Here is a 24,644-nt window from a genome sequence, read left to right as displayed (position 1 = left end):
ATCACCACAAATTAGCCAAATTTTGGTAATACTTATGGTTGGTCGAATTCTCAGCATGAACCAACCAAGCTGTGGTATGAATGAATAAGCTATCATAAAGATAAGCTATAAGATCGAAGTTCATCTTTGAACAAAAGGTATAGGACCACATTATGCGTCCATATGCGACCCAACGGGTCCGACCATCATATATGAAGATAATGCAGCTTGCATTGCTCAACTCAAAGACGGGTATATCAAAGGTGACCGAACCAAACATATTCTACCCAAGTTCTTCTTTACCCATTAGTTGCAGAAAGCTGGAGAGGTCAACGTCCTTCAGATCCGGTCTAGTGCGAACTCAGCCGACCTCTTCACTAAGTCATTGCCCACCAGCACATTCAGAAAGCTCACGCAGCAGATTGGCATGCGATGACTCAAGGACCTTTAGTGATGTCCAAATAAGGGGGAGTAATGTGTGTTGTACTCTTTTTCCTGTCCCTGGTTTCCCTTTTTACCACATTGGGTTTTGGGTTTTCCGGGAGAGGTTTTAATGAGGCAACATTAGCATGTTACAAACCCTATATGGTTATGGCATCCAAGGGGGAGTGTTATGAATCATGAAGTGGATGGTCCATAACCTAGACCATACAAGTTCAAGACTAGAGTCCATTTGGGGTATACATCCAGCCACATGGAAGACTCATTCAACCTTAGTCTTTATGAGTTTGACCATGTCATTATGTAGAGTATCTTTGTAATCAATTCTCCCTTTGACTCCACCTTGTATGAACCATATATAGTGGTGTAAGGAATAAGAAATATACAACACATTCTCACAAATTTTCTCTCAAATCTTAACATATATCTATTTCTCATATTATATTGTTTTAAAAATAGTTTGGCGCGTGGAGCTAGCAGTACTATATAGCTTATCATAGTAATCTTGTGCGTGGATATTGCCAAGACCATCACCATGTGTGTGTACGTTAAAGATAGAAAAAAGTAAAAGCAGAATTGCTGTATAGGGCCATTCTACATTCTGTAAAGATTATAACTTTAAAGACAAGTATATAATGTGAGTTTTTAAGTTTTACCGCAATTAGAGTTTCAACTTGATGACATATAGATTAAATTCTAATAGAAAAGGAGACAATAAAAGCAAAGAAAGTAGGGTGAAGACTGTGTCTACAAAATTACAACAAGCTCTCAGTAGTTGATTCCTCTACGACTCATTCTTCAATAATTTCCGTTGAACTCCTAGGTTTCGCATTAGATTTGATTCAGTTTCTTGAAGATTTGAAAATGCTCAAACGTCATGTAGTTTCCTTGTTCAATATGATCACTGGTTTTAGTTTCGATTGAGAGACCCTTTTCCAGTAAAAGTATAAACTGATATTCCAAATCTAGAAAATACAGCTAGAATCATGCAGTATTTAATAAATTATCCAGTGGATTTTTCTTTATCCGATATAAAACTCAAAGCTATCCAATGTACACAAACTGACTATTTCGTGCTGTTTTCTTTAAAAGTAGGCAATTATTATGTTATTTTCTGATGGTAGTACTTGCTCATTGATATTTTGGTTAACAAATAAGTATTATATATGAATGAATAAATATTCAAACGATAGATATAAAATATTTAAAATATATGCAAACAAACAAGCATCCGATGCTCAGAAAGAGAGGGGATGTGATTAAGAAAATAGTAAGACAGATAATCAAACGTATTATATTTGTTTATTCCAAAAAACACAGAGGAGAGAATATTCTTCCAACCGCAGAGGTCAAAAGGGACTAAGGAGGCATTACTCCACACGACAACAGCCTGAAGCTTCACTCTGAATCTCTGATTGATTAGCTGTAACGCGGTACGCGCTATTGCATCGTTAATGGATATGTAAGGTATGTCACCGCTTGATATTTATTCATATACTTACTTTCTGCGAATGTTAAACTAATTACTTTTTTTTTTTGCTAAATAAACTAATTACTTGATGATGCTAATTCCAATTTGATCAGATTTTGTTCGTTTAAAGAAGAAAAAAACACATAAGCGGCCAAGGTTACTAAAACTTGGTAGATAGAAGTATAAACTAGCAGTAATAAAGAGAGGAATGGAGTCACGTGAAAGGAGTTATGGGGTAATTAGTTTGGATTATATATAAATAATAATGAATAAAAATATCCGTACGGTACAGTCGTACACGATAACCTACCCACTCCAACCTCTTTTTCTTCGTAACGTGCCATACCGTACAAACCAACGTGACTATTCTTCGCATTTAATAAGATTAACGAAATAAGAAAGTTATGGGGGCATACTCTCCACTATCACAATTGCCCGTTGCACGCCGTTTACTTCGTCGGCTCTAAATACTTTTTTCAACTACTTACAATACAACTAGATTAGATTAAGTTTTAATCGAACGAGGAGTTATTCCGAGTAACACTTCCATCTTTCCGTGTTTTACATACTTGAAAAAATAATATGTTTCTGATCTTAGCATCTTTTATTAGTGAGTGAGTCCGTACGAACATTTCTGCTCCCGGAAAGTATTGAAGAGCACATCTCAAAGGTTAATGTCTGAATTTTTTTTTAAACGCTTGTTTGTATTTCAAATGAAAGAGTTACATAATGAAAAAGATGTTCTCCACACACGGAGACATATACCAAGAAACCAACTCTAGAAAAAAGAATTGGAAAATCATAAAGATTGAAGGTTAGAAAGTAGTATCAGTAGATACCATACCATAACCTCACTGCAAGGAAAACAAAAACAAAGATTGCTCCCAACCAAGAACCAGCTGAGCGTAGAAACACAGCACTGTCATGCTTTGGTTTGAGGCTGCTTTCTTCATGAGCCCAAAAACCATCATAGAAATCTGAGAAGACTTGCGTTTACGGTCATAACCGAAGTTGAAATCATCGCTATAAGAACCATTTGCTTCCATTTTGATAAGATTAGAAGCCATTGAAGTCCACCTTCCGACTTCCCACAATTTAAGTAAACATGAGCCATGCTCCAAACTGTTGGAGTAGAGCCGGAGAAGAAACTCAGTAAAGACCTTGCGATTAACAACATTCAACACTATGACTGAACCGTTGCCACCAAGACCAATATAAAAAATCTTCAACGCCAGTAATATACAACCACAAACACCAGCAGAGCACAAAGCCCATCATTGCTAAAAGACAACGAAACCAGGAACGACTAGAATACAAACCGCACGTAGACAGGAGGCTAGGATAGAGATCAGAGGAGACTCAACTTGTTTGCATCGGACTTGCTTCACCAGTCACATAATTCACGATCACCAATTCATCCATGACAAAGGTACAAACCTCGAGACCATCTCCCGATTCAGATGAGAATGGAACTGAGAGACAAAATGCACCATCAGAACGACAAAACAGCTTCAACCACTATCAATTCACAGGTCTAAAAACACAATCGTAAATTCACCAGAAAAACAGAAAAAGATCTGATCTCTGCAACCCACACACACATAAATGAGAATGAAGACGAAGACGAGAGAGACTCTTCTAGCGGTGGCGAGGAGCGCCAACTGCCGGATAAGTATTGCAAAATCTAACGGCGGCTTCTTTTTCCTAGAGAGAAAAAGTCCGTCTTATACGCTTTGGGAGTGTTTTATATAAATAAATAATGTCATATATACATATGATTTCCCTGTCACTTAATGCTTGCAGCTCCAACAGAGCAGAGGTGAGGTTCAATGCTCACCGGGTGGATAACATCGTTATTCAATTCCTTTATTATTTGGTCAAGCCTAAGCTTTAATGGGCCGGGCCCATGTAATCAAAACGAGGAAAAGGAATAACCCAATGTCTCTGATTTTTCTCCAATGCGAAAGCTGCATAATTACCTTTACTCCCGAGTTTCAAAGATTATTGAGGACAAGTCTAAGTTATCTGAAGAGCACATCCCTACGCTCACTGATCTTCTTGGGGATGAAGATAAGGAAAAGGAATTTCTATGTGTAATAAATAATCTGATGAAACTTTGTTATATGAAAGTCTTGAGCTTTTCATTGTATCTAATCCCTCTCTAATTCTATACATTTCTTGTTTTCCCTCAATGTTTTTTCACTTCATAAACAAGTTGAAAATAGCAAAATGTGTTGGCATAAAAAAAAGATTAACTTCAGGCAGACTGAAGAAGAGGATCAAACATGTTTTTTCTTCTTTTTATTATCTCTAAACAAACATTAAACTTGCAGAAACAAGAGACTTTCTGCTGAATAGTACTGCAAACTATAACAAAAGATAAAAAAAAAAAAAAAAAAAAAACAAAGAGAGAGCAAAAGAATCTAATCGCAGAGAATGAGCCTAATCATTGCAAGAACCAAACACGAAACAGAGAAGAAGAAGAGCGTCACGAAATCCCTCGCGGACCATTTCCTCACAGCCACCTTCGACTCAACCCTCAAGCTCTTCGCCCTACGAAGAGCGTCCACTTCCTTAAGCAAATCAAACTCAACACCTTTCTTCTTCAACTCCTCAACGCACTTCCTCAACAGCTTCGCGTCTTCTTTCTCCCTCTCCAGCAACTTCTCAAGATGCGACTCAACTTCAGACTTGTACCTCACGGCCCAGATGAGTCCTAGAGAAGACACGAGGGCACAAAGAGAAGGGATCCATGTTCTCTTACAGGCTGATAAAGAAGAGGAAGAGGAAGCGTGGAAGAGAAGGAGGAGAGAGACGGAGTGGAAGAGGAAGAAGAAGATGTAGAGCTGAGTGATCTCTCGTCGGACGGAATCAATCTGAGACTCTTTGTGGGAGACGCGGTTGAGGATGAGTTCTTCTTCTTTTAGCCATTGTTTCAGGAGGAGCTTGTGTGTTGGCGTGTCTGCGATCTGGTGAAGAGGGTGTCTAGTCTTTGACTCCATGATTGGTGGATTCGTGGTTTGATCTAAGGTCATGGAAGTGACAATGCAATTGAGAAAAGAGAGAGAGAGAGTTGTGGTGTCCAGAGGAAAGATGCTGATCTGATTTAATAAAGCGGCTCTTTCTTTAGTAACGGCTAGTTTTTTATTTATTTCAAATGTATACGAAATTACGGATCTATCCTCTGACTCTAACGGTCATCAACAAAAACACGGCTCGGGTCGGCTCCCTCTCGCATTCACATGAATGGGATAGTGGCCCATGGGCCCATGGAACACTAAGCCGTAGGATGCCCATTAGCGCTTATTGCTAATCTCTAAGTTTATACATTAAATGGCCCATGATATACTACTAAGGTTAATTTTTTTTTAACTATAACATAAACATCAATTCATGAGCGTAACCATTTTGAAGGAACAACACACGGCTCACGTTTTGTTGTGCTTAAATATTATTTAGCTCGTAACGCTTTCACCACATGTTACCAACAAACATAATGCACTCAGTGGAATCATACAAAAAAATCTTTTATTCTCTCCTAACGTTACAAAGTCATAACAGCTTTAATGGACCTGTCCGATGGGTGAGGATTTTCGCTTTAGGTTTTAATTTTAGAAATATAGCTATAGAGAATTTGGTTTTAAAAACCGTAACTATTATAAATATATATTTCACATTTATTTTCACAATGTATTAATTATTTCTTTCTATGTATATTATATTTATCAGTCAAAATTTAGCAACAAATATATTTTATTTTTTACTATAACCAACAATTTTATTTTTATTATTTTAAATAAGATTATAATTTATCAAATAAAACATAAAAATTAAAATTAAAATTAAAACATAAAATAAAACAGTGGTAACAAAAACAAAGTTTGTTCTGAAAGCAGCTCATACTAATGTGTGTGTAGTTAGTGAACTGAATACAAAATCTTCATCAAGCTATAATCTACCTCACAGTATCTTGATCCAAAGTGTTTCTTCCTCACAGGTGATGGGCACTTGCATTTCATGAACAGACTGTTTCAGATCAACCACACTGCTTAGAACTTGTAAGCCTTGTATTTTGAGATCCCCTGTAATGAATATTCTATGGTTCGTGTTCTTAAATGATGAACAAATCAGCAAGTAAGCAAGTTCAAAGGAATCCTTTTTTTTGTATGTGTGTTTACTAATTGTTTTGCTGTCAACTGTTATAAATAAGTTCAATGTATTTTAGTGAAATCCCTATTTAAATATACAAGTATGAATAGAAAATCAGGAAAAAATCTTGAAAGCCACTTCATTAGTATAATTAATCTGCAAGTTTATCCACAAATTAACATGAAAAACAAAACATGTTAATTTGGCATTATGCATTTATATTCAGCATACAGCAATATTTACCTTGGAGAATGTTAGAATCATGCATACAGCTATATGGTTATATTGAATTATAAATAGTCATACACACAATCAATAAGAACCTACGTATATTTTTCTGTAAGAGCATCATTATCCCTAAGAGACACTTAAGGGCTCTTAAGCTTTTTTTAATATTTTTAAATATTAAAAATGAGTTAAGAGACAACATTAAAAAACTCAAATATTTTTATGCTCCATTGCAAGGCTGTTAATTAAGGGTTTAAAAAAAAATTATTATGGGAAGAAGATGCCATGAAATGAAAATTGTTTATAAAACATGAAATCTTTACCATTGCATGGTCTGGATTTTATAACCGTTCAAACATAAATGGAAAGAGACTAATACAATGATGTTCAAGAATAGCATTTTGTTCACCACGTACAATGTCAAGAATGTTCAAACTTCTGCTACAAAGTACCAATAAGAAAACCTACATGAATTCAGGTTAAAAATCTTCAGTGTCCATCAATCACTGAACCACTAAGACTCAAAACGCTGAGAGAGATGCATAGGGTCATAAGAACTTACTTTCCATTAAGTCCCAGTGAAAGACCAGCAAGAACAACGTATGTACCAAATGCCATAAAGGGAATTTACAAGTCTGACGCATTGATATCATATATGGGAGGCTTGTATGAGAGCCTACCCCCAACTGGTTCAGAGATTCTAGCCCAGTGTCCCTGATCGTTTGAAGCAAAACACGAACTAGTTTTACTTAATGGCTGGTCTGAGAAAGTCTCAAACAGAAAGAGACAAGAGAAGACAAGCTCGCCCGGTGAAGGAAAGGAAACAGAACAACCTTGAGTTTGTTACTGATCATTCACTTGGAAATAGTATTGAGGATCAGATAAGTAACGAGTAATCTGTTCAAAATTTCAAGAAGACAAACAACTTCAAAATTGATGTAAAGAGAGATGTGGAATTCACCAAGAAAATAACTCTTACATTGCTCTGCACATACTCAGAGCTTGATCCTAGAATCCTCTCCCCATACGTACATCTCTCTGCCTATCAAAACAAAATCAACACATCTTTAATCTCATATGAACCAGAAGTATACCAAACAGTTTGCATATCAATATTCTTACAAAGACATATATGCTTCTTAGATTCAACAAAACTCTCTTCTAATGTCAACCATTCCTCATGAGAGACCTTTCCATGACACATAACCCTTTCTTTCTCCATATTTCCATACCAACGCCATCACCGTAATCCTACAAAACAGCAAAACAAAAAACAAAGTCTCAATCTTTTGATTGCAAAGCCTCGATCTTTAGACCGGTCTTAACACAAAATGAAGATGGAAGCTTAACAGATATCAAGAACTCGAGAAGCCCACAACAGAAACTACTATCTCGCATCACTATAGATCAAAAGTTCAAAACTTTTCTAAGATGAGAGTTGAACCAATTAAAGCAAGGAAGAATGGAGAGGAACCATTCGACAACACTGGAAACATTAACAGCCCAAGTGGGTAGAGACAATGCGTTAGCGGGTTCGGTTAGCTGAAGAGAATCAACCGCCGCCATAGCAGTACTATCTGGTCCTGCCGCTATGAATGTTGCAGCCACCAAACCGGTTCCGATAAGACCAGAGAGACAAATCGGTTCATGGGGTTTAGGTACGTATACGGAATTGACTTGTAAGAGGAGATGGAGACGGAGAAGATGAGTGAATATGGGAAGGAAATGGCCGGAGATCGGGTTTGGCGCAGGAGAGAGAGAGAGAGAAGAAACCAAACGACCAAAAACAAAGACACCTCTCCTCTCTCCTCTCATTTGCCAACACGTAGCCACGAAGAACCGACTCTTCTTTCCCCTAATTAAGACACTGTTCTTCTGATTAAATTAGGTTAAGAGACACCATTAGAAACAGATAATGATGTTCTAACTGTCTTCTGTTTCTATTGACACTTGCTGCAGAAAAAGTGGTTAGTTTTCACAATTTTGTTAGTATTATTATTCAGAGGAAAATCACAGGGAAGTTTCTGCGTAAGGTTAGGTTGTGTTTGCACTTTGCAGCGTCATGGGTCTATATATAATATTATTTGTGGCTCGTCTTGGTCTTCCAAAGTAGTATTATTTATTGACTCAAGTGGCCTATAAAAACATCCGTCCAGTCACAAAGAGGGAGAGGGATCATTTTGGTCAACTCTCTTCTCTCTCTCATTCCCCGATGGAAAATCCTCTCGATTTTCTTCTCATTCAGCCCATCTACTTACCTTTGCTCTCCTTTTTCTTGAATATGGTGCTTTTGCTAATTCTTTTTGTTTCATGGGTATACAACAAGAAGGTAGCTTGTGAGAACAGTGATGACTTCATGGCTAAAAGGTCTACAAACATGTCTTCAACGTTTAGTAAGCTGGTTGTTATGTGCTGTGTGTCGTTATCTGTGTTTTATTCTGTGCTTTCGCTGCTGAGTTGCGTTCGCTGGCATTCAAATGTGTGGACTCTCTTTGATCTTCTGTTGGCTGCGCTTACTTGGGGTACCATCTCCATGTACCTTCGTGGACTATACATTGATTCTCATGAGCAGAAGTTACCATATTTGCTTAGAGTCTGGTGGGTTTTCTATTTCTTGATTTCTTGCTACCGTCTTGTGGTAGACTTCGCTCTATACAAGAAGCAAGAACTGGTCTCAGTTCACAATGTAGTGTCTGACTTAGTGGGCGTTTGCGCTGGCTTGCTTCTCTGTTGTTCGTGCTTGTGGAAGAAAGGAGAAGAAGGTGAGACGACCACCCTTCTCGAAGAACCATTCTTGAGTGAGAATGAAGGCTGTGATGATGAGGTAACTACACATTTCTCAAAAGCTGGTTTTCTAAGCCTCGTGAGTTTCTCTTGGATGAGTCCTTTGGTTACCTTAGGAAACGAGAAAATCATAGACAGCAACGACGTTCCTCAAGTTGACAGCAGTGACAGAGCTGAGAACCTGTTTCGAGTTTTTCGGAGTCAGCTTGAATGGGACGATGGTGTGAGAAGGATCACCACGTTTAAGCTTGTCAAAGCACTCTTCCTCTCAGTATGGCGAGACATTCTCTTGTCATTCCTCTTTGCTTTTGTCTCCACGATGTCTTGCTACGTTGCGCCGTATCTCATGGACAGTTTTGTTCAGTACCTGAACGGTCAAAGGCAATATAAACACCAAGGGTACGTTTTAGTGACGGTTTTCTTCGTCGCCAAGCTTGTGGAATGCCAAACCCGGAGGCATTGGTACTTCAGGGGAGGCAAAGCTGGACTTGGGATGAAAGCGGTTCTAGTTTCAATGATCTACGAGAAGGGCTTGACCCTTCCATGTCATTCAAAGCAAGGACAAGGACAAACTAGTGGCGAGATTATAAACCTCATGGCGGTAGATGCTGACAGGCTAGATGCTTTCACTTGGTTTATGCATGATCCGTGGATACTTGTTCTACAAGTTAGTTTGGCCTTATGGATCTTGTACAATAGCCTCGGACTCGGATCAGTTGCAGCTTTTCCCGCCTTTATTTTAGTTATGCTTGCGAACTATCCCTTTGCGAAGCTGGAAGACAAGTTCCAGAGCAATCTGATGAAGTCCAAAGACAACAGGATGAAGAAAACATCGGAGGTGTTGCTGAACATGAGGATTCTCAAGCTTCAGGGGTGGGAGATGAAGTTTCTTTCCAAGATTCTTGACCTTAGACAGGTCGAAGCAGGCTGGCTTAAGAAGTTTGTGTATAACTCAGCCGCTATGAGCTCTGTTCTGTTGACCGCGCCTTCTTTCATATCCGCAACAGCTTTTGGCGCTTGTGTGTTGCTCAAGATTCCTCTTGAGTCAGGGAAGATACTGGCGGCCCTTGCGATTTTCCAGATTCTGCAGAGTCCAATCTACAAACTTCCTGAGACTATCTCGATGTTTGTTCAGGTTAAGGTGTCTCTCGGCAGGATTGCATCTTTTCTCTGTCTGGATGATTTGGAGAAAGATGTTGTGGAGAGACTTACTTATTCAGAGATGGCTCTTGAAGTTAGCAATGGTTGTTTCTCTTGGGATAACTCTTCCTCAATCCCAACACTCAGAGAGGTGAGTTTTGAAGTGTCTCATGGGATGAATGTAGCTGTTTGTGGTACCGTTGGCTCGGGTAAGTCAAGCTTACTCTCATCCATACTAGGTGAAGTCCCCAAGATATCTGGAACTGTTAAGGTTTTTGGAAGCAAGGCGTACGTTGCGCAATCTCCTTGGATCCAAAGCGGCAAGGTGGAGGATAATATTCTGTTTGGTAAGCCAATGGAAAGAGAATGGTACCAGAGTGTGCTTGAAGCATGTTGTTTGAACAAGGACTTGGAGTTGCTTCCGTTCCATGACCAGACGGTTATTGGGGAAAGGGGTATCAATCTAAGCGGTGGACAGAAGCAGCGTATACAAATCGCTCGTGCTCTCTACCAAGACGCAGATATTTATCTTTTCGATGATCCTTTTAGTGCGGTAGACGCTCATACAGGATCACATCTCTTCAAGGTAAATAACCTTTGTGGTGTGTTGTGCTTTAGGCATGCTGCTATTATCCGAACCGAACAGATAAAAATTCGGTTAGAAGGTTCGGTTCAGTTTGGTACTTTAAAGAAAAAAAATTGGTTTTCAGTTTGGTTTAATAATCGGTTAGCTCTGTTTTCTAGAAAAAGTCAAAAATACTAATCCTAAGTTAGCTTCGCAAACTCGCTAAAATAACCGAATTCAACCAATTTTTTTTTGGAATTTATTCAATTTAAACCAAAATTTTAACTGAAAATTAAAAACTTTGGTAGAAAATTTGTAGACCGAACTAAACTGAAACTTTTACGGTTCACTTCGTCGAGATTTAGACCGTCCCGAACTAACCGAAGAAAGCGAATTCGCAGGCCTATTGTGCTTATTGTTCTTTGTAACAGGAAGTCATTTTGGGGGTTCTGAAAGACAAGACAGTCATATACGTCACTCATCAAGTTGAATTCCTGCCTGAAGCTGATCTTATACTGGTTTGTGACTTGTTTGCTCTCTACTATCTAGCAATGTGCGCTATGTTACTTACTATATAGTTATGAAATCAAATAACCATTTTTGGTAGGTTATGAAAGATGGAAAGATCACGCAAGCAGGGAGATACAATGAGATTCTCGATTCAGGAACAGACTTCATGGAGCTTGTGGGAGCTCACACTGACGCCTTAGCAACAGTTGATACATATGAACAAGGCTGTGCTTCATCAGAATCAACCACAAACAAAGAAGATAAAGAAGCACCCAAGCTTGAGAAAGATTCTGGTAATAAGCCAAGAGGACAACTAGTCCAACAAGAGGAAAGGGAGAAGGGGAAAGTTGGGTTCACTGTGTACAAAAAATACATGGCGCTAGCATACGGAGGAGCAGTGATTCCTATTATACTGCTAGTACAGATTCTCTTCCAGGTTCTAGACATTGGGAGCAACTACTGGATGACATGGGTGACTCCTGTTTCCAAGGATGTTGAACCTCCGGTGAGCGGGTTCACGTTGATTCTAGTGTATGTCGTTCTAGCCATCGCGAGCTCCTTGTGCATACTCGTCAGAACGTTGTTGGTATCGATGACTGGTTTCAAGATGGCTACTGAACTCTTCACACAAATGCATCTCCGCGTTTTTCGTGCTTCCATGTCGTTCTTTGATGTCACGCCAATGGGAAGAATCTTGAATAGAGTAAGTATCTCCAAAAAAACATATTTCAACAAATTCATTTACATGATTACTCTGTTTTCAATCTTTGTTTTTAGGCATCTACGGACCAAAGTGTAGTGGACTTGAGATTACCGGGTCAATTTGCATATGCTGCTGTTGCTGCGATTAACATATTGGGGATAATGGGAGTGATGATACAGGTGGCTTGGCTGGTCCTTATCATCTTCATCCCTGTCGTCGCTGCAAGTTCCTGGTACCGGGTATTGTCCATAATCTTGAACTAGGCAAGGGTGTTTGGTTTTTGGTTCTTTCGATTGTCGGGGTTTTAGATGGAACCTTTTTTAAGGTAGTTCGGTTTATAAGTAATATTTTTAAAATATCTGGTAATTTTAAAACTAAAAATAATTAATATTTTTAGGTATATACTTGCATTTTGGATATTCGGATACCCATTCCGTTTCGGGTTTTGGTTCAGTTTCGGGTTTGGGTTCGTTTTTTCAGTTTAGTTCCGATTTGATTTTCGGTACTCGGTTATATGCCCTGGCCTATTCTGAACGTCCTAAACCAATGTTTACCTTCTTACTTATTGATATGAAACATATAAAGGTTCTTGTGTGGTTCTCACTCTTACTTACTTAATGGTATCTATGCACACAGCAATATTACATATCTGCGGCTAGGGAACTCGCGAGACTAGCTGGAATAAGCAGATCGCCTTTGGTACATCATTTTTCAGAAACACTCTCAGGGGTAACAACTATCAGAAGCTTTGATCAAGAACCGAGATTCCTTAGTGACATTATGAAACTCAGCGATTGTCTTTCTCGGCTGACGTTTCATTCAACTGGTGCAACGGAATGGCTCTGCTTCCGCCTTGAACTCTTATCCACTATCACATTTGCGCTATCACTTGTTATCGTAGTTTCTACGCCTGAAGGGACAGTTAATCCAAGTAAGCCACTAGTGACTTCTTTTGTTTTGGTTTCAGATTCACAAACTGAGAATCTTCTTCCTCTGGTCTCTTCTTATAGGCTTTGCAGGATTGGCTATTACATATGCACTCAATCTAAACAGCCTGCAATCAAACTTGGTATGGACGCTTTGTGAGCTCGAGAACAAAATGATATCCGTGGAGAGGATGCTTCAGTACATAGACATCCCCAGTGAACCGTCTCTTGTGATTGAATCAACTCGGCCTGAGAAGTCATGGCCTTCTCGCGGAGAGATTACCATTAGTAATCTCCAGGTGCGGTATGGGCCGCATTTGCCTATGGTGCTTCATGGACTGACGTGTACTTTCCCTGGAGGCTTGAAGACAGGAATCGTTGGAAGAACAGGATGTGGCAAGTCCACTCTGATTCAAACCCTTTTCAGGATTGTGGAGCCAACGGCCGGAGAGATCAGAATCGATGGGATAGATATCTTGACCATTGGGTTGCATGACTTGCGTTCTAGGCTAAGTATCATACCTCAAGATCCGACCATGTTTGAAGGCACGGTTCGTAGCAACTTGGACCCTCTCGAGGAATACAGTGATGACCAAATCTGGGAGGCGCTCGACAAGTGTCAGCTCGGGGATGAAGTGAGGAAGAAAGAGCTGAAACTAGATTCATCTGTTAGTGAGAATGGACAGAACTGGAGTGTTGGTCAGAGACAGCTGGTGTGCTTGGGAAGAGTCTTGCTCAAGAGAAGCAAAGTGTTGGTTCTTGATGAAGCCACTGCTTCTGTAGATACTGCGACTGTTAATCTGATCCAGGAGACTCTGAGGCAGCACTTTAGGGATTGTACGGTGATAACAATAGCGCACAGGATATCTTCTGTTATAGGCAGCGATATGGTCTTGCTCCTAGACCAAGGTCCTGAACTCTCATGATTCATCATCATACACTTGTACTATGAAGATTTGTATTAACGTTTTCTCTGCGTCCTAAGTGCAGGGCTTATCAAGGAACATGATTCACCGGGGAGATTGCTTGAAGACAAGTCTTCTTCTTTCTCAAAGCTTGTGGCAGAGTACACAACGAGTTCGGAATCCAAATTCAGCAGAAGCTGTTAATTAGAATCGAAAGATTCTATAATAATGGGACAATTGTTAAAGCTAAACAAGTTTATATCCAAACATGTACTGAAAATTTTAAACCAATGTTGGACTTTCGCATGGCTATGAAGATATCCACATGGCTCTATCTTGAGCCGGTAACATGATTAGATTGTGAACTTGGTTGTGGTGGTAGTATCTTTAATCACTGGCCATAAATTATAATGTTATATTATCATAAAAAGCATAGGTTTTTTTTTTTTGTCAAAAAAAAAGCATAGGTTTTTTTTTTTTTTTTTTGAAAAAAAGCATAGGTTATATTGATATTTATGAGATGATAGCGTGAGACAAAGAAATGAAGAAGAATAGTGGTAGCCGTTGACTGACAAAAACAGAGACTTACTACTTTACTTGCAGCCCAATCCTCTACGTATCCCTTGTCTTTATTCTTTGGATTTTTTTAACCTTAAAACCCCTTAACTAAAATTATTTTGGGTAAGAACCCTCAAACTAAGTATTTAATGGAAAAATATTAAACTAACTTTATTTAATGAATTAAACTCTGAAATGTCATAATTATCATTAGTACCGGTAAATTTTTAGTTTAGGAGTTTCTACATTAAGTAAACATAGTAGAAGGGTTTTACCATTAAAAATCTAAAAGACCAAAAAAAATCAAAATTTTATAATATTATCTAAAAATTAGTAACTTAAAATTTTAAAATTAGCATTTTAAATTTTTTTTGTAAACATATGAGTTTGATGTGTTTTTAACATCAACATTATATATGTAAAACCCAGAAAATATAATAAAAATTATCTGAAGATTTACCTGTAATAAAATTACTAAAAGATTAAAAATATAAAAATAAAATATAATAAAAATTAGATCTTATCTAATAAAAATGTAATAACAAATCTTTAGATAATTTTTATTATATTTTCTGGGTTTTTACATTTTTAATTTATATATATATATATATAAATTAAAAATGTAAAAACCCAGAAAATATAATAAAAATTAGATCTTATCTAATAAAAATGTAATAACAAATCTTTAGATAATTTTTATTATATTTTCTGGGTTTTTACATTTTTAATTTATATATATATATATATAATGTTGTGTTAAAAAACACATCAGACTCATATATTTACAAAAAAAATAAAAATACTAATTTTAAAAATTTAAGTTACTAATTTTTAGATAATATTATAAAATTTTAAATTTTTTTAAATTTTTGGATTTTTAATGATAAAACCCATCAATTATGTTTACTTGATGTAGAAACCCTTAAACTAAAAATTTACTGGTAGTAATGGTAATTATGACATGCTAGGGTTTAATTTATTAAATAAAATTAGTTTGAAGATTTTTTCGTTAAATACTTAGTTTGGAAGTTTTTACCCAAAACAAACTTAGTTGAAGAGTTTTAACGTTAAAAATATTTATTCTTTCATTTACCAAAAAATCTGAATCCCAAAGTTATGATAATTTTAGTTGTCGGACTATGTGTAGTGAGAGTAATAAAGTCACGAATATTTTTTAAGATATATATATATATATACTAGTGGTTTGCCAGCGCTTCGCGCGGGATGTGTACACTTGTTAAATGGTATTTTCATTGTCATCGCCATGGATGTGTGATATGTTATTTTGGTGGGTTGTTATGTTTTGATGAGTTTGTTAAGCAAAACAACTATGAATAATATATGTATTGATTTTTTTTGTAAAAAATCTATCATTACTTTTTAAAAAGAAAATCTATTTTTGGAGATTTTAACTGTACCTTCTCATCTATTAAAAATGAAGTACAAATAGAAATTGACCATAACTTTCCCTAAAAAATTATAATAGAATGCCATTAACCTCTTAATCAATAACAATTCATATATTTAAGCAAACACATTAATTAATACAATATCAATATTTAAAATAAAAACAATTTGCACTTGCCTAATTTATGAAATATTATTTCTATATATACTATCAAATAAATGGGTAATGTGTCGATTTAATCATAAATGTTAATTACATTTAAAGCCAATATTTCTCATACATATTTATACGGAACTAATCAATTTTCTGGAAACAATCTGTTTGCTTATCAAATTTGACTTACACGATTTATATTAATTATGTTAGCCAATGTTTGTTATTATTATATCATAATTACCTATTTAGATTACTTTTATGATGTGGTGGCTTTAGTACAATGGATTAATATATATAAACCCCCCTAAATTAAAATGTATATATAATTTAAAATATAAAGTAATTGGCCTATTATATCTAATATAGTTTAAAATATATCATATTGCACAAAGTACTTATTTTAAAGAATATATATAATAAATGTGTATAGTTTTATAAAAAAATATCATCTAATAAGACCTATTTATCTAATCCATTAAGAACTAAAATGTATATTCGACATAAAAATGAATTATTATAATAAGTAAATGATATATAAATAAACAAAATAAATGATAATTCACATTATTTTTATATATATTTATAAAAAAAAAAACAAATCGCAATTTTAAACAATTAAAAAAATTATATTAAAAAATTATTAAATATTAGTAAGTGATAAAAATAATAGAATCAATCATATATGAAAATTTTGAACAACCGCTTTAAAATACACCCGCACGGGCGTGCGGCCAGAATCTAGTTCTTACTTAAATCATAAAAACAAAATTTTGCATCTATTTGTAATAGCTGCATTGGTCGCATATGTTTGTTATATTGTTGCGATGACATGTAACTGTTTCTTTTATATTCATATAGTTTGTTAAGTAAGATTGTAGCTTTGGTACTCTAACCCTACAATGATGCTCTTCCAACATCGATCGAAATTTGTTTTGTTTAGCTTTTAACCAAAAGTGTCCAAGTGGATATCAGATTAAATAAAAGGTTTCTTTTGATTACCATATACCTCAGAGCCTCATTCTTTTGTGAAATATTTTGCAGTGTCTAGTTGTGGACTACAGCTCTTGGTGTGCTGCATATCTTTGTTTCTATTACAAAGGAACACAAATGCTATAATCGTAACACAAGAAAAGGGCCCAAAAGCTGATATGATATCTCAATTTTGAATATGAAGAGTTTACCAACCTGGTTCTGGAGTTACTCGAACATAATCAAGAACCGAAACAGGGCTAGAATCATTGCAGCTTCTACACTCTTCTTCCTCCTTCATTGATCTGACTTCACAGCTGACTAAATCTTCATCTCTGGACCAACGACCATAGTTCTCTGTGATGTTCTGTCTCAACTTAATTTCTCTTCTTATTCTCATGTTCTTACGTTTCTCCTTTCTACGCTGCTTCAATTCTCTAGTCTCAGGTCTCTCGCGTCCTGGTGAACGTTCATGGCGTTGATGAAGTTCTCTTTACCCTCTATGCGTGGTTGAATCTATGTAGCTTCTCGTCTCTTCTTGTATTTTCTTCTTGCCGGCTGCTTCAGCTCTCCAAGAACATTATTATTTTCATCCTTCTCGAAGCTGAGAATGAAGAAAGTGTCGTCTTCGAGTTCAACATACTCCATAGTGGACTTAACTCTTCTATGCTTTCCTTGAATCTCATCGTCATCCCCCTTCACATAATCACCAGAATTCACCGATCTGCTCCTTGAGAAAACTCTGGTTTTGTTAGTTACGGGAAGTGACTCCAAACCCATGAGTCTTCATGGTTCTTCTATGTGTGTCAGTGTTCACAAAACGAAACGGAGTGTAACATATCTTACTGATAACTTGTTTCTGAAGTTCTGCGATGGTGAGAGATTCAATTTTCTGCGGAGGCAAAACATGGAAAATGGACAGTGGATAATAACCGCCGTTACCTTCAGTCTATGAATAGTATGTCAACCCCATGAGCTCTCCTCCTTTCTTCACACTACGGACCTTCCAGAACCGGAGCAGACGGACCTCCACTTCATATGATGAAATCAATGCCGGGGAATAAAGAGCTCAAATAATTGACAAGATAATTCTGACCGATGCAACTACTGATCTGATACAATGATAAGTAACTATTAGAACTGTACTTCTATCTAACATGTAAGCAAAAATACAAAGATCTTGAGAAACTGAAAAGAAAGAAAAATCTATAATAATGAGAAAATACCTAGATTTGGTTTATTGACCTCGTTTTGGTCTTTCTTGGTCCTTCGACTATTTCCTAAAAGGAATTGTCAAAAGTCATGTAGAGAGAGAGTATAACTGAATACAAAAAAAGAGAAGGAGGATTATGAGCAGGTTTCAATGTGTTTCAGAAACGTTACAATATCAGTAGGAAGGAGGTAGAGCAAAGTAGACTGAGCAAGGCTACTGAGATGGTGAAATTATAGAATATAGGTTAGGGCTTGAAAAGTGGTAAGAGCCCAATAACAAAATAATAATAATAACAGATTTCAAGTAGCCTATTATCAGAGAGACAGATATGGCCAGCCACGTGTCAACAAAAACCATCTCTTTCTTGATGAAGTGGCAGCTGGAGAAGAGAAAAAAACATCCTTTATTGTATAAGATACTAGGATATGTCCACCCTACAGGCGAGAAGTTAAAAGAAACTAATATTTAATTTATTTTCACCTTGAAAGTAATTTTAAAATATTTTTATTATTTAGTTTTGTTATTTTTATTAAAAATCATATGTTTATCTAACTAACAAAAAAATCATTTTTATTATGTCAATATTTTACATTTTTAATACTGATAATATTCAGAATTGCGGTTGAGATTCAACAAATAAGTTTTTTTCGATTTTATATTGTTAATATATATTTTATATTTTACAATCTCTTTTAAATCTATTGTTTTAAATTATGCAAAAGTAAACTTAACCTATCGTTTTTATCAACTTAAAACATAACAGATTACTGTTTAAAGATTTACATATTTTTAAAATTATCAAATAAACCATATCAACATCCAAAATAATTAAGACATTTTTAAAACAAATATTATTGTTTGGTTCTGAAGTTAAATGTTCTATTGAAGAGATCACGGTAAATGTATACGGTTTGGTATATGAAACCGATCAAACCAAATGAGCCAAAAACACTGATTTAATATAATATAGTGGTATATTTTATTATGTTAATAATATATTTTATACAATTTCTTTTTATATGATCGACATGAATAATTGAATTTTCGGTAAAAAATTCCTAGAGTTTTTTTTATTAATTCAGTTTAAGCCAATTGCGTTTCCCATGGAACTATGTGAACGAATATTTTGTTATTTAATAATATGAATTGACAATTTCTTTATTTTATTTTTTTTAACTATTACTATTATATTTATGTGTTTGTAATTATTTTAGACTACTTTTTTACTGGTTGGTTTTTATTTTATCAGGCTGTGATTCGCATTAGTTGTCTTGATTTATTTGATATTTTTAAATTTTCTTTGCTATATGCACATGGTAGTATAATATATTCTATGGATATCTTAAACCTCTGAAACATAGTAAATATTTGTTGGGACTCTGTATATGAAACCAGAAATTTAACTAATGTTTTAGCGTTAATATGATGGTTTTCATAAAAGTATAAAATGGAAAACTTGAAGAGAAGAGAGAGTCGAGGTTCTGAAAATATTATGATTAGTAATTTTGAAAACTATATCTTCGTCGAAGCATAAAATTGTTCAAGAACACATAGGCTGCTTTCCCTGCGATGAAAGCGATAAAGTTAGTACTTAAAAACATAACGGATCAGAGATAGCATACTAACGAAACCAGTTCAATGCTGACCTTTGCATCTCTGTGGCTTTGGAAGATCTCCTTGTAGACTATATTTGTTTCTCCATATGCACCGTCTGAATAAGTGGTGTCGTCTAATATCTTTAATCCTCCGGTGTTGTCACTCGAGATAACGCAACGTACAACTGGCCGTGAGTGAAGACCTTCCAAGAGAGATACAAAGCAACTTGTTTGAGACTTTGTCCTTGATTTTTATTGATGGTCATCGCATAGCAGAGCCGCAGTGGATATTGACGTCAGTTTACTATCATTCTTGTCCCATTGCATAACCCATAAGCCTGGTTGAGATTACACAGCATCATGACTGGAAACATACCTGGAAGAAAAACAACAATCCATCAAACGTCGTAAAATGTCTCAGTGAAATATGTTTAACAACGACTTTAAAACTTAAAATAATTTGTAATGCCGATTTAAGAAGGAGGAAACGTATAAAGAATTATACCAGAAAAATTAAGCTGATTATGAACAAAACTTATTAAAAAAAATCTGACTTTGAATATAGTTTCAGAACGGTAGAAATTCCTAAAGAACTAACAGGTGAAAGACTATGTTCATGAACAAAAGGCGGATGTAAATAAGATACCTGAGAATCGAGAATGAGCCTATCAACTCCCATTAGCTCTCCAGCACAACGGACATTCCGAGCCTCCCAGAAACAGAGCAAACGAACCTGAACAGTGGAGGAGGAGCGGCAAGCTTGCAAATGCGGAGAGGAAGACCGAAACGTAGCCATATTTCACAGACCTACTTCACTGGTTAGCTTTGAAGAATGAGAGGATGAGTATCTAAGGAGGAAATCATACCCTTTTATAGATGAGCCCCCACCGCCTTGAAATCCAGGAATCGTATTGAATATAAATCTTGTATGAGAGATTAATGGAGCATTTTAAGATGATTATTCGTTACTGGTATCGTTTCGTACTCTGAGGAAGAAGGTGAAACAACGATTGGGAAAAGCTAATCGATATGAATTCTGGAGAGGCGAAGAATAAGAACACGGGGTTAACAACCCTAATCAGAAAGCGGCTCTCATTGCGAAAATAACTAAAGGCCCAATAGGTCAAAAGTCCAACCAAATTGCACAGGAGTCTGAATTAAAAACAAAGCCCAGCAAAAAAAGAAATACACAAAGCCCTGAAAGAAGAATAGCCCAACTGAAGTGCACAGTCCTATTAATGAAACGCAACGTACCGTCTTAAGGGGACACGTGTCAGCACGGTAGCTTCCGACTTTGTGACCTGGCGCAACAAGAGGGAGGCAAACATTTTTATATATATATAGATATTGTGAGGCTCACATAATTTTTGATTTTTCAACATTTTGAATTTATTAAAGCCCACACCAGAGCCCATATTATGATCCAGCATGAAGTGTTTGTTAACCATGTAACTAGGGTTCCTTAGGACCCTATATATATGTTGTTAGATGGTTAGTGTCTGTAACTTTGGCTGCGGTTCTAGCAGCCCACCTTCAAACTCTTTGTATGAAATCAAACTATCTTTAATCTCTTGGTGACATCTTTTAAGTTTTTTTCTTTCCTTTTAGAGCAGCATTATCGCTGACTCTTAAGGAGTTTTAAGAGGTGTAAGGCCCACAAAAATCATAAAACTCACCCCTTCTTCCTTTTCTGCAAGAGGAGAGTCCGATAGAGTGTTTGTACTGTTCGCGGATCCCACTGACACGTGGCGGTCCGCGATTGGTCCATTTTTAATTTTTTTTTTTTAAATCGGACAAAAAAAAAATTAGAATCCACGCTCCCCCTCTTGCTTTAATGCTGCTCTTAGTTTCTTTCACTTAAAACAAAGCTTTAATAAGCTATTTTATATTTCAATAAAACCTTGTTTTATAAATGTTATCATGGTATTAGAGCTTCAGTCGGTTCATGGGTGTTCATACCTCTTCTAGAGCTTCCTTTCAACTTATCAAGTCAGCTTCAGTGATGCTGTTCGTTTCATCGACGCAGGTCCGGCGTCTGCGTCTGCGGCTTTGTTTTTCATTAAAGTTTGTTCGTTTCATCGACGCGGGTACCTGCGTCTGCGTCCGAACGCAGCGTCCAGCGTCAGCCGCAAAAAAAAACAACTATCGCGACTTAAATTCCGCGTCTACTTAATCTAATTACCGTTTTGCCCTTAACCTAATTCACTAATTACAAAAAATACCTAACCTAATAGACGCAGACGCATCCTTTCTCCGTGAGACGCATCTCTTCTCCAGCTCTCTCTCTCTCGGGTCTTGATCTCCAACCCAGCTATCTCTCTCTCATCTCTCGATCTCGAACCCAACTCTCTTTCTCTCGATCTCGAACCCGACTCTCTCTCTCCATCTCTCCATCTCGAACCCAGCTCATCTCATCTCGAAGCTCTCTTCTCCATGGCATCTCATCTCAAAGCTCTCTCTTCTCCATAGCTTCTCGAATCTTGATCTCCAACCCAGTTATCTCTCTCATCTCTCGATCTCGAACCCAGCTCTCTCTCTCGATCTCGAATCTGGCTCTCTCTCTCGATCTCGAATCCGGTTCTCTCTCTCCATCTCTCCATCTCGAACCCAGCTCATCTCATCTCGAAGCTCTCTTCTCCATGGCATCTCATCTCAAAGCTCTCTCTTCTCCATCGCTTCTCGTTCAGGGAATTGTCTCTGTTCTAAAAAAAAAAAAAAAAATCTATGTTCTAAAGCATTTTGGTTTCAAGCATCGATTATAAGTGTGTTGTGTTGTGTTTTTTTTCAGCATTTGCGGCAAATAAGTGTGTTCTGTGTTCAGCCTCTTGTCTCAAGCTTCTCTCAAGCTCTCCGAAGCTTCTTAAGGTTCGCCACTGTAGCTATCATCCTCGTATAGAATCTGAAGTTGTGTGTTCGCTTTATATATGGCTTTGTACTTCTCTAGTCTTCTTGTGTTTCTGCCTATTATTTATGACTCGGACAAGCAAAGTTGCCTCAGATTTAAACAAACTGAAAAGCTTACATCCTGAGCTATGTCCGTTTGTGTTGAGAAAAATATTGTTTTGTGTGTTGACTGTGTTCGCATCTGAATTTAGAAGCTATCAGATCAGATCATTTATGAAAAGCAATGAATCATATGTTGTTTCGTTGGCTCTTGCTGCTTTGATGATTAGAGAAGTTTACGTCTTCATGTATTGACTCTTGATTTAAGTATCTCTGAGATTTAGATTGTGCTTCTTTCCCTCAAATGCGTGGTAGAGTAGTTGTGTGGGTAAAATGATCTCTCTGCACTAGCGTAGCTTGGCTTTTTTTTAGGTTTGATGAGAATGTGCCAAGGTGAAGTTCTATTCGTGATTGTAGAATGTAGAGCTCACCAACTTATTTCTCTGTGATTTAATTTTGCAGAGATCTTAGAAACGAGGCTAAGGAGCTCAATTGTAACTCTGAGGAGCCTTTTCAGTTATATGACCAAGTTCTACGATGCAATCTTGGAGCATTTGAGTATGTTATCCCTGGTAAATGAAATCTTCTCATTTTTTCCCTTTTTTTGTCTGATCCAACTTTACGCTGAAGAGAGAAAAACGGGAAATAGAACGAGTACATCTATGAATAAAATAGGGAAACAGAACATCATAGAGGCTTTTGAAGCGAAGTTTAAGAAATGATATGACACTTGGCCGCCTTTTCAAGAAAAAATACGACACCAGTAGGAAGAGATACACTAAGTTTAAGAAGTTGCTTCAGAATAGGACAGGGCTTGGGTTTGATGACATGGGAAGGATTGATATGTCAGATGATTGGTGGAATGAACGCGAAAATGTCAGTTTCGCTTATCTCTCTTTTGTGTATTTTTTTAGACATGATTTATTCAAGTTTCCATGTTATCTCTCTTCTGTGTATTTTTTAGGCATGATTTTTAGAACTTGTAATGGTAGATGTGGTTTCCTATTGTTTATATCTGCTACTGATCTGATCTACTACTTCTGCTACTGACTTCTGTTTCTTTTTCTGTTATATAGGTGTCATGGGATTAGAAAATCCATATGCAAAGAGATTGCTAATACGGATTTGTTTGAAGAAGAATTTCGTGGTGTAGTTGTAACTGGAGCTGAAGGATGGAGCGCTCAACATGGAGAAGCAAGTTTGAATTCTAGAGTGGGTGGAGATGATGGTGATGAAGCTGATTCTCAGCCAGGAGAAGAGACTCAAGCATTTGGGACAGAAACTCAGCCACAAGCTCAGACAGAAACACAACGCCAAACTCAGCCAGCGGCTCAGACTCATTCCGGAAGTTCAAGAGCCAAAAGAAAGCGTAAAGAGAAAGATCTGGTTGTAGAAGCTTGTGACAAACGTACTGCAGCTCTGGAGGTGAAGAATAGGATAGCGGAACGGATGTTGGAGCGTCAAGAAGCCTCTAGTGTTGAGAATGTGTTAGAGATACTGTACGCATTGCCTGGAGTGAGAGAGTGGTCTCCATTATATGAAGCAGCAATGGAACATCTTATAGATAATGAAGGGAGTCGAAGGGCCTTTATAACAATGAAGACGGATGAAGCGAAGATTAAGTTTCTAGAGCTTAGGACTAAGATCAAACGTGATGATTGACTAGTATGGAGCTTAGGATTATTTTGTGATCTTGCTGGAACTAGTATGGAGCCTAGGACTAGTATTTTGTGATCTGATCTTTGTATGAAACTCTGCCTTTTGTGGCCTTTATATATATATATGGAACTTGATTTACGTTTTATATATACAAATCAGTTATGATCATGTCTTTGTTTATATGTTTGGGAACAGATGGCTTAGCTGAACATGTGATTGGTCTGTGTGTTAAATATATATACATGTCGTGTGTGTAGTTTTAAAGGTCTGTTTTGTGGTCTTGAACTTGATATCTATGTTTGTGGTCTTGCAAACGACCAGATTGCAAACGACCAGATTGGA

The 24,644-nt window shown here is 36.7% G+C and overlaps 3 protein-coding genes and 2 long non-coding RNA genes across 9 annotated transcripts; 2 read left to right on the top strand and 3 right to left on the bottom strand.

The window, feature by feature from the left end:
• Positions 1–4,203: 4,203 nt before the first annotated feature.
• Positions 4,204–4,958, bottom strand: LOC106293498. Its single transcript, XM_013729179.1, has one exon. It carries the CDS (start codon positions 4,924–4,926, stop codon positions 4,315–4,317), a length of 612 nt encoding a protein of 203 aa, XP_013584633.1. The 5' UTR covers positions 4,927–4,958; the 3' UTR covers positions 4,204–4,314.
• An 823-nt stretch (positions 4,959–5,781) lies between these two features.
• On the bottom strand, positions 5,782–8,080 carry LOC106304141. Of its 5 annotated transcripts, none has more exons than XR_001262656.1 (5): positions 7,743–8,080; positions 7,391–7,519; positions 7,248–7,310; positions 6,831–7,165; positions 5,782–5,917 (listed from the first exon to the last, which is right to left on the bottom strand). It is a non-coding gene; the product is annotated as an uncharacterized LOC106304141 (long non-coding RNA). The 5 variants fall into 5 exon arrangements; XR_001262654.1 differs by having other exon boundaries at positions 5,788–5,973; XR_001262653.1 differs by lacking the exon at positions 5,782–5,917 and adding an exon at positions 6,609–6,732.
• A 315-nt stretch (positions 8,081–8,395) lies between these two features.
• LOC106328031 (ABC transporter C family member 6-like) lies at positions 8,396–14,154 on the top strand. The gene is made up of 7 exons (XM_013766390.1): positions 8,396–10,778; positions 11,189–11,275; positions 11,365–11,970; positions 12,045–12,209; positions 12,607–12,901; positions 12,981–13,805; positions 13,887–14,154. Exons 1-7 carry the CDS (start codon positions 8,481–8,483, stop codon positions 14,003–14,005), a joined length of 4,395 nt encoding a protein of 1,464 aa, XP_013621844.1. The 5' UTR covers positions 8,396–8,480; the 3' UTR covers positions 14,006–14,154.
• Positions 14,155–19,435: 5,281 nt separating this feature from the next.
• On the bottom strand, positions 19,436–20,972 carry LOC106327171. The gene is made up of 4 exons (XR_001267405.1): positions 20,955–20,972; positions 20,347–20,736; positions 19,752–20,076; positions 19,436–19,669 (listed from the first exon to the last, which is right to left on the bottom strand). It is a non-coding gene; the product is annotated as an uncharacterized LOC106327171 (long non-coding RNA).
• A 2,394-nt stretch (positions 20,973–23,366) lies between these two features.
• LOC106339982 lies at positions 23,367–24,333 on the top strand. Its single transcript, XM_013778840.1, has 3 exons — positions 23,367–23,519; positions 23,636–23,640; positions 23,720–24,333. Exons 1-3 carry the CDS (start codon positions 23,367–23,369, stop codon positions 24,303–24,305), a joined length of 744 nt encoding a protein of 247 aa, XP_013634294.1. The 3' UTR covers positions 24,306–24,333.
• Positions 24,334–24,644: the final 311 nt, after the last annotated feature.

Source organism: Brassica oleracea, chromosome C1 (genome assembly GCF_000695525.1).
Source record: "Brassica oleracea var. oleracea cultivar TO1000 chromosome C1, BOL, whole genome shotgun sequence".
NCBI lineage: Eukaryota > Viridiplantae > Streptophyta > Magnoliopsida > Brassicales > Brassicaceae > Brassica > Brassica oleracea.
This window is presented reverse-complemented; position numbering and strand designations above follow the sequence as displayed.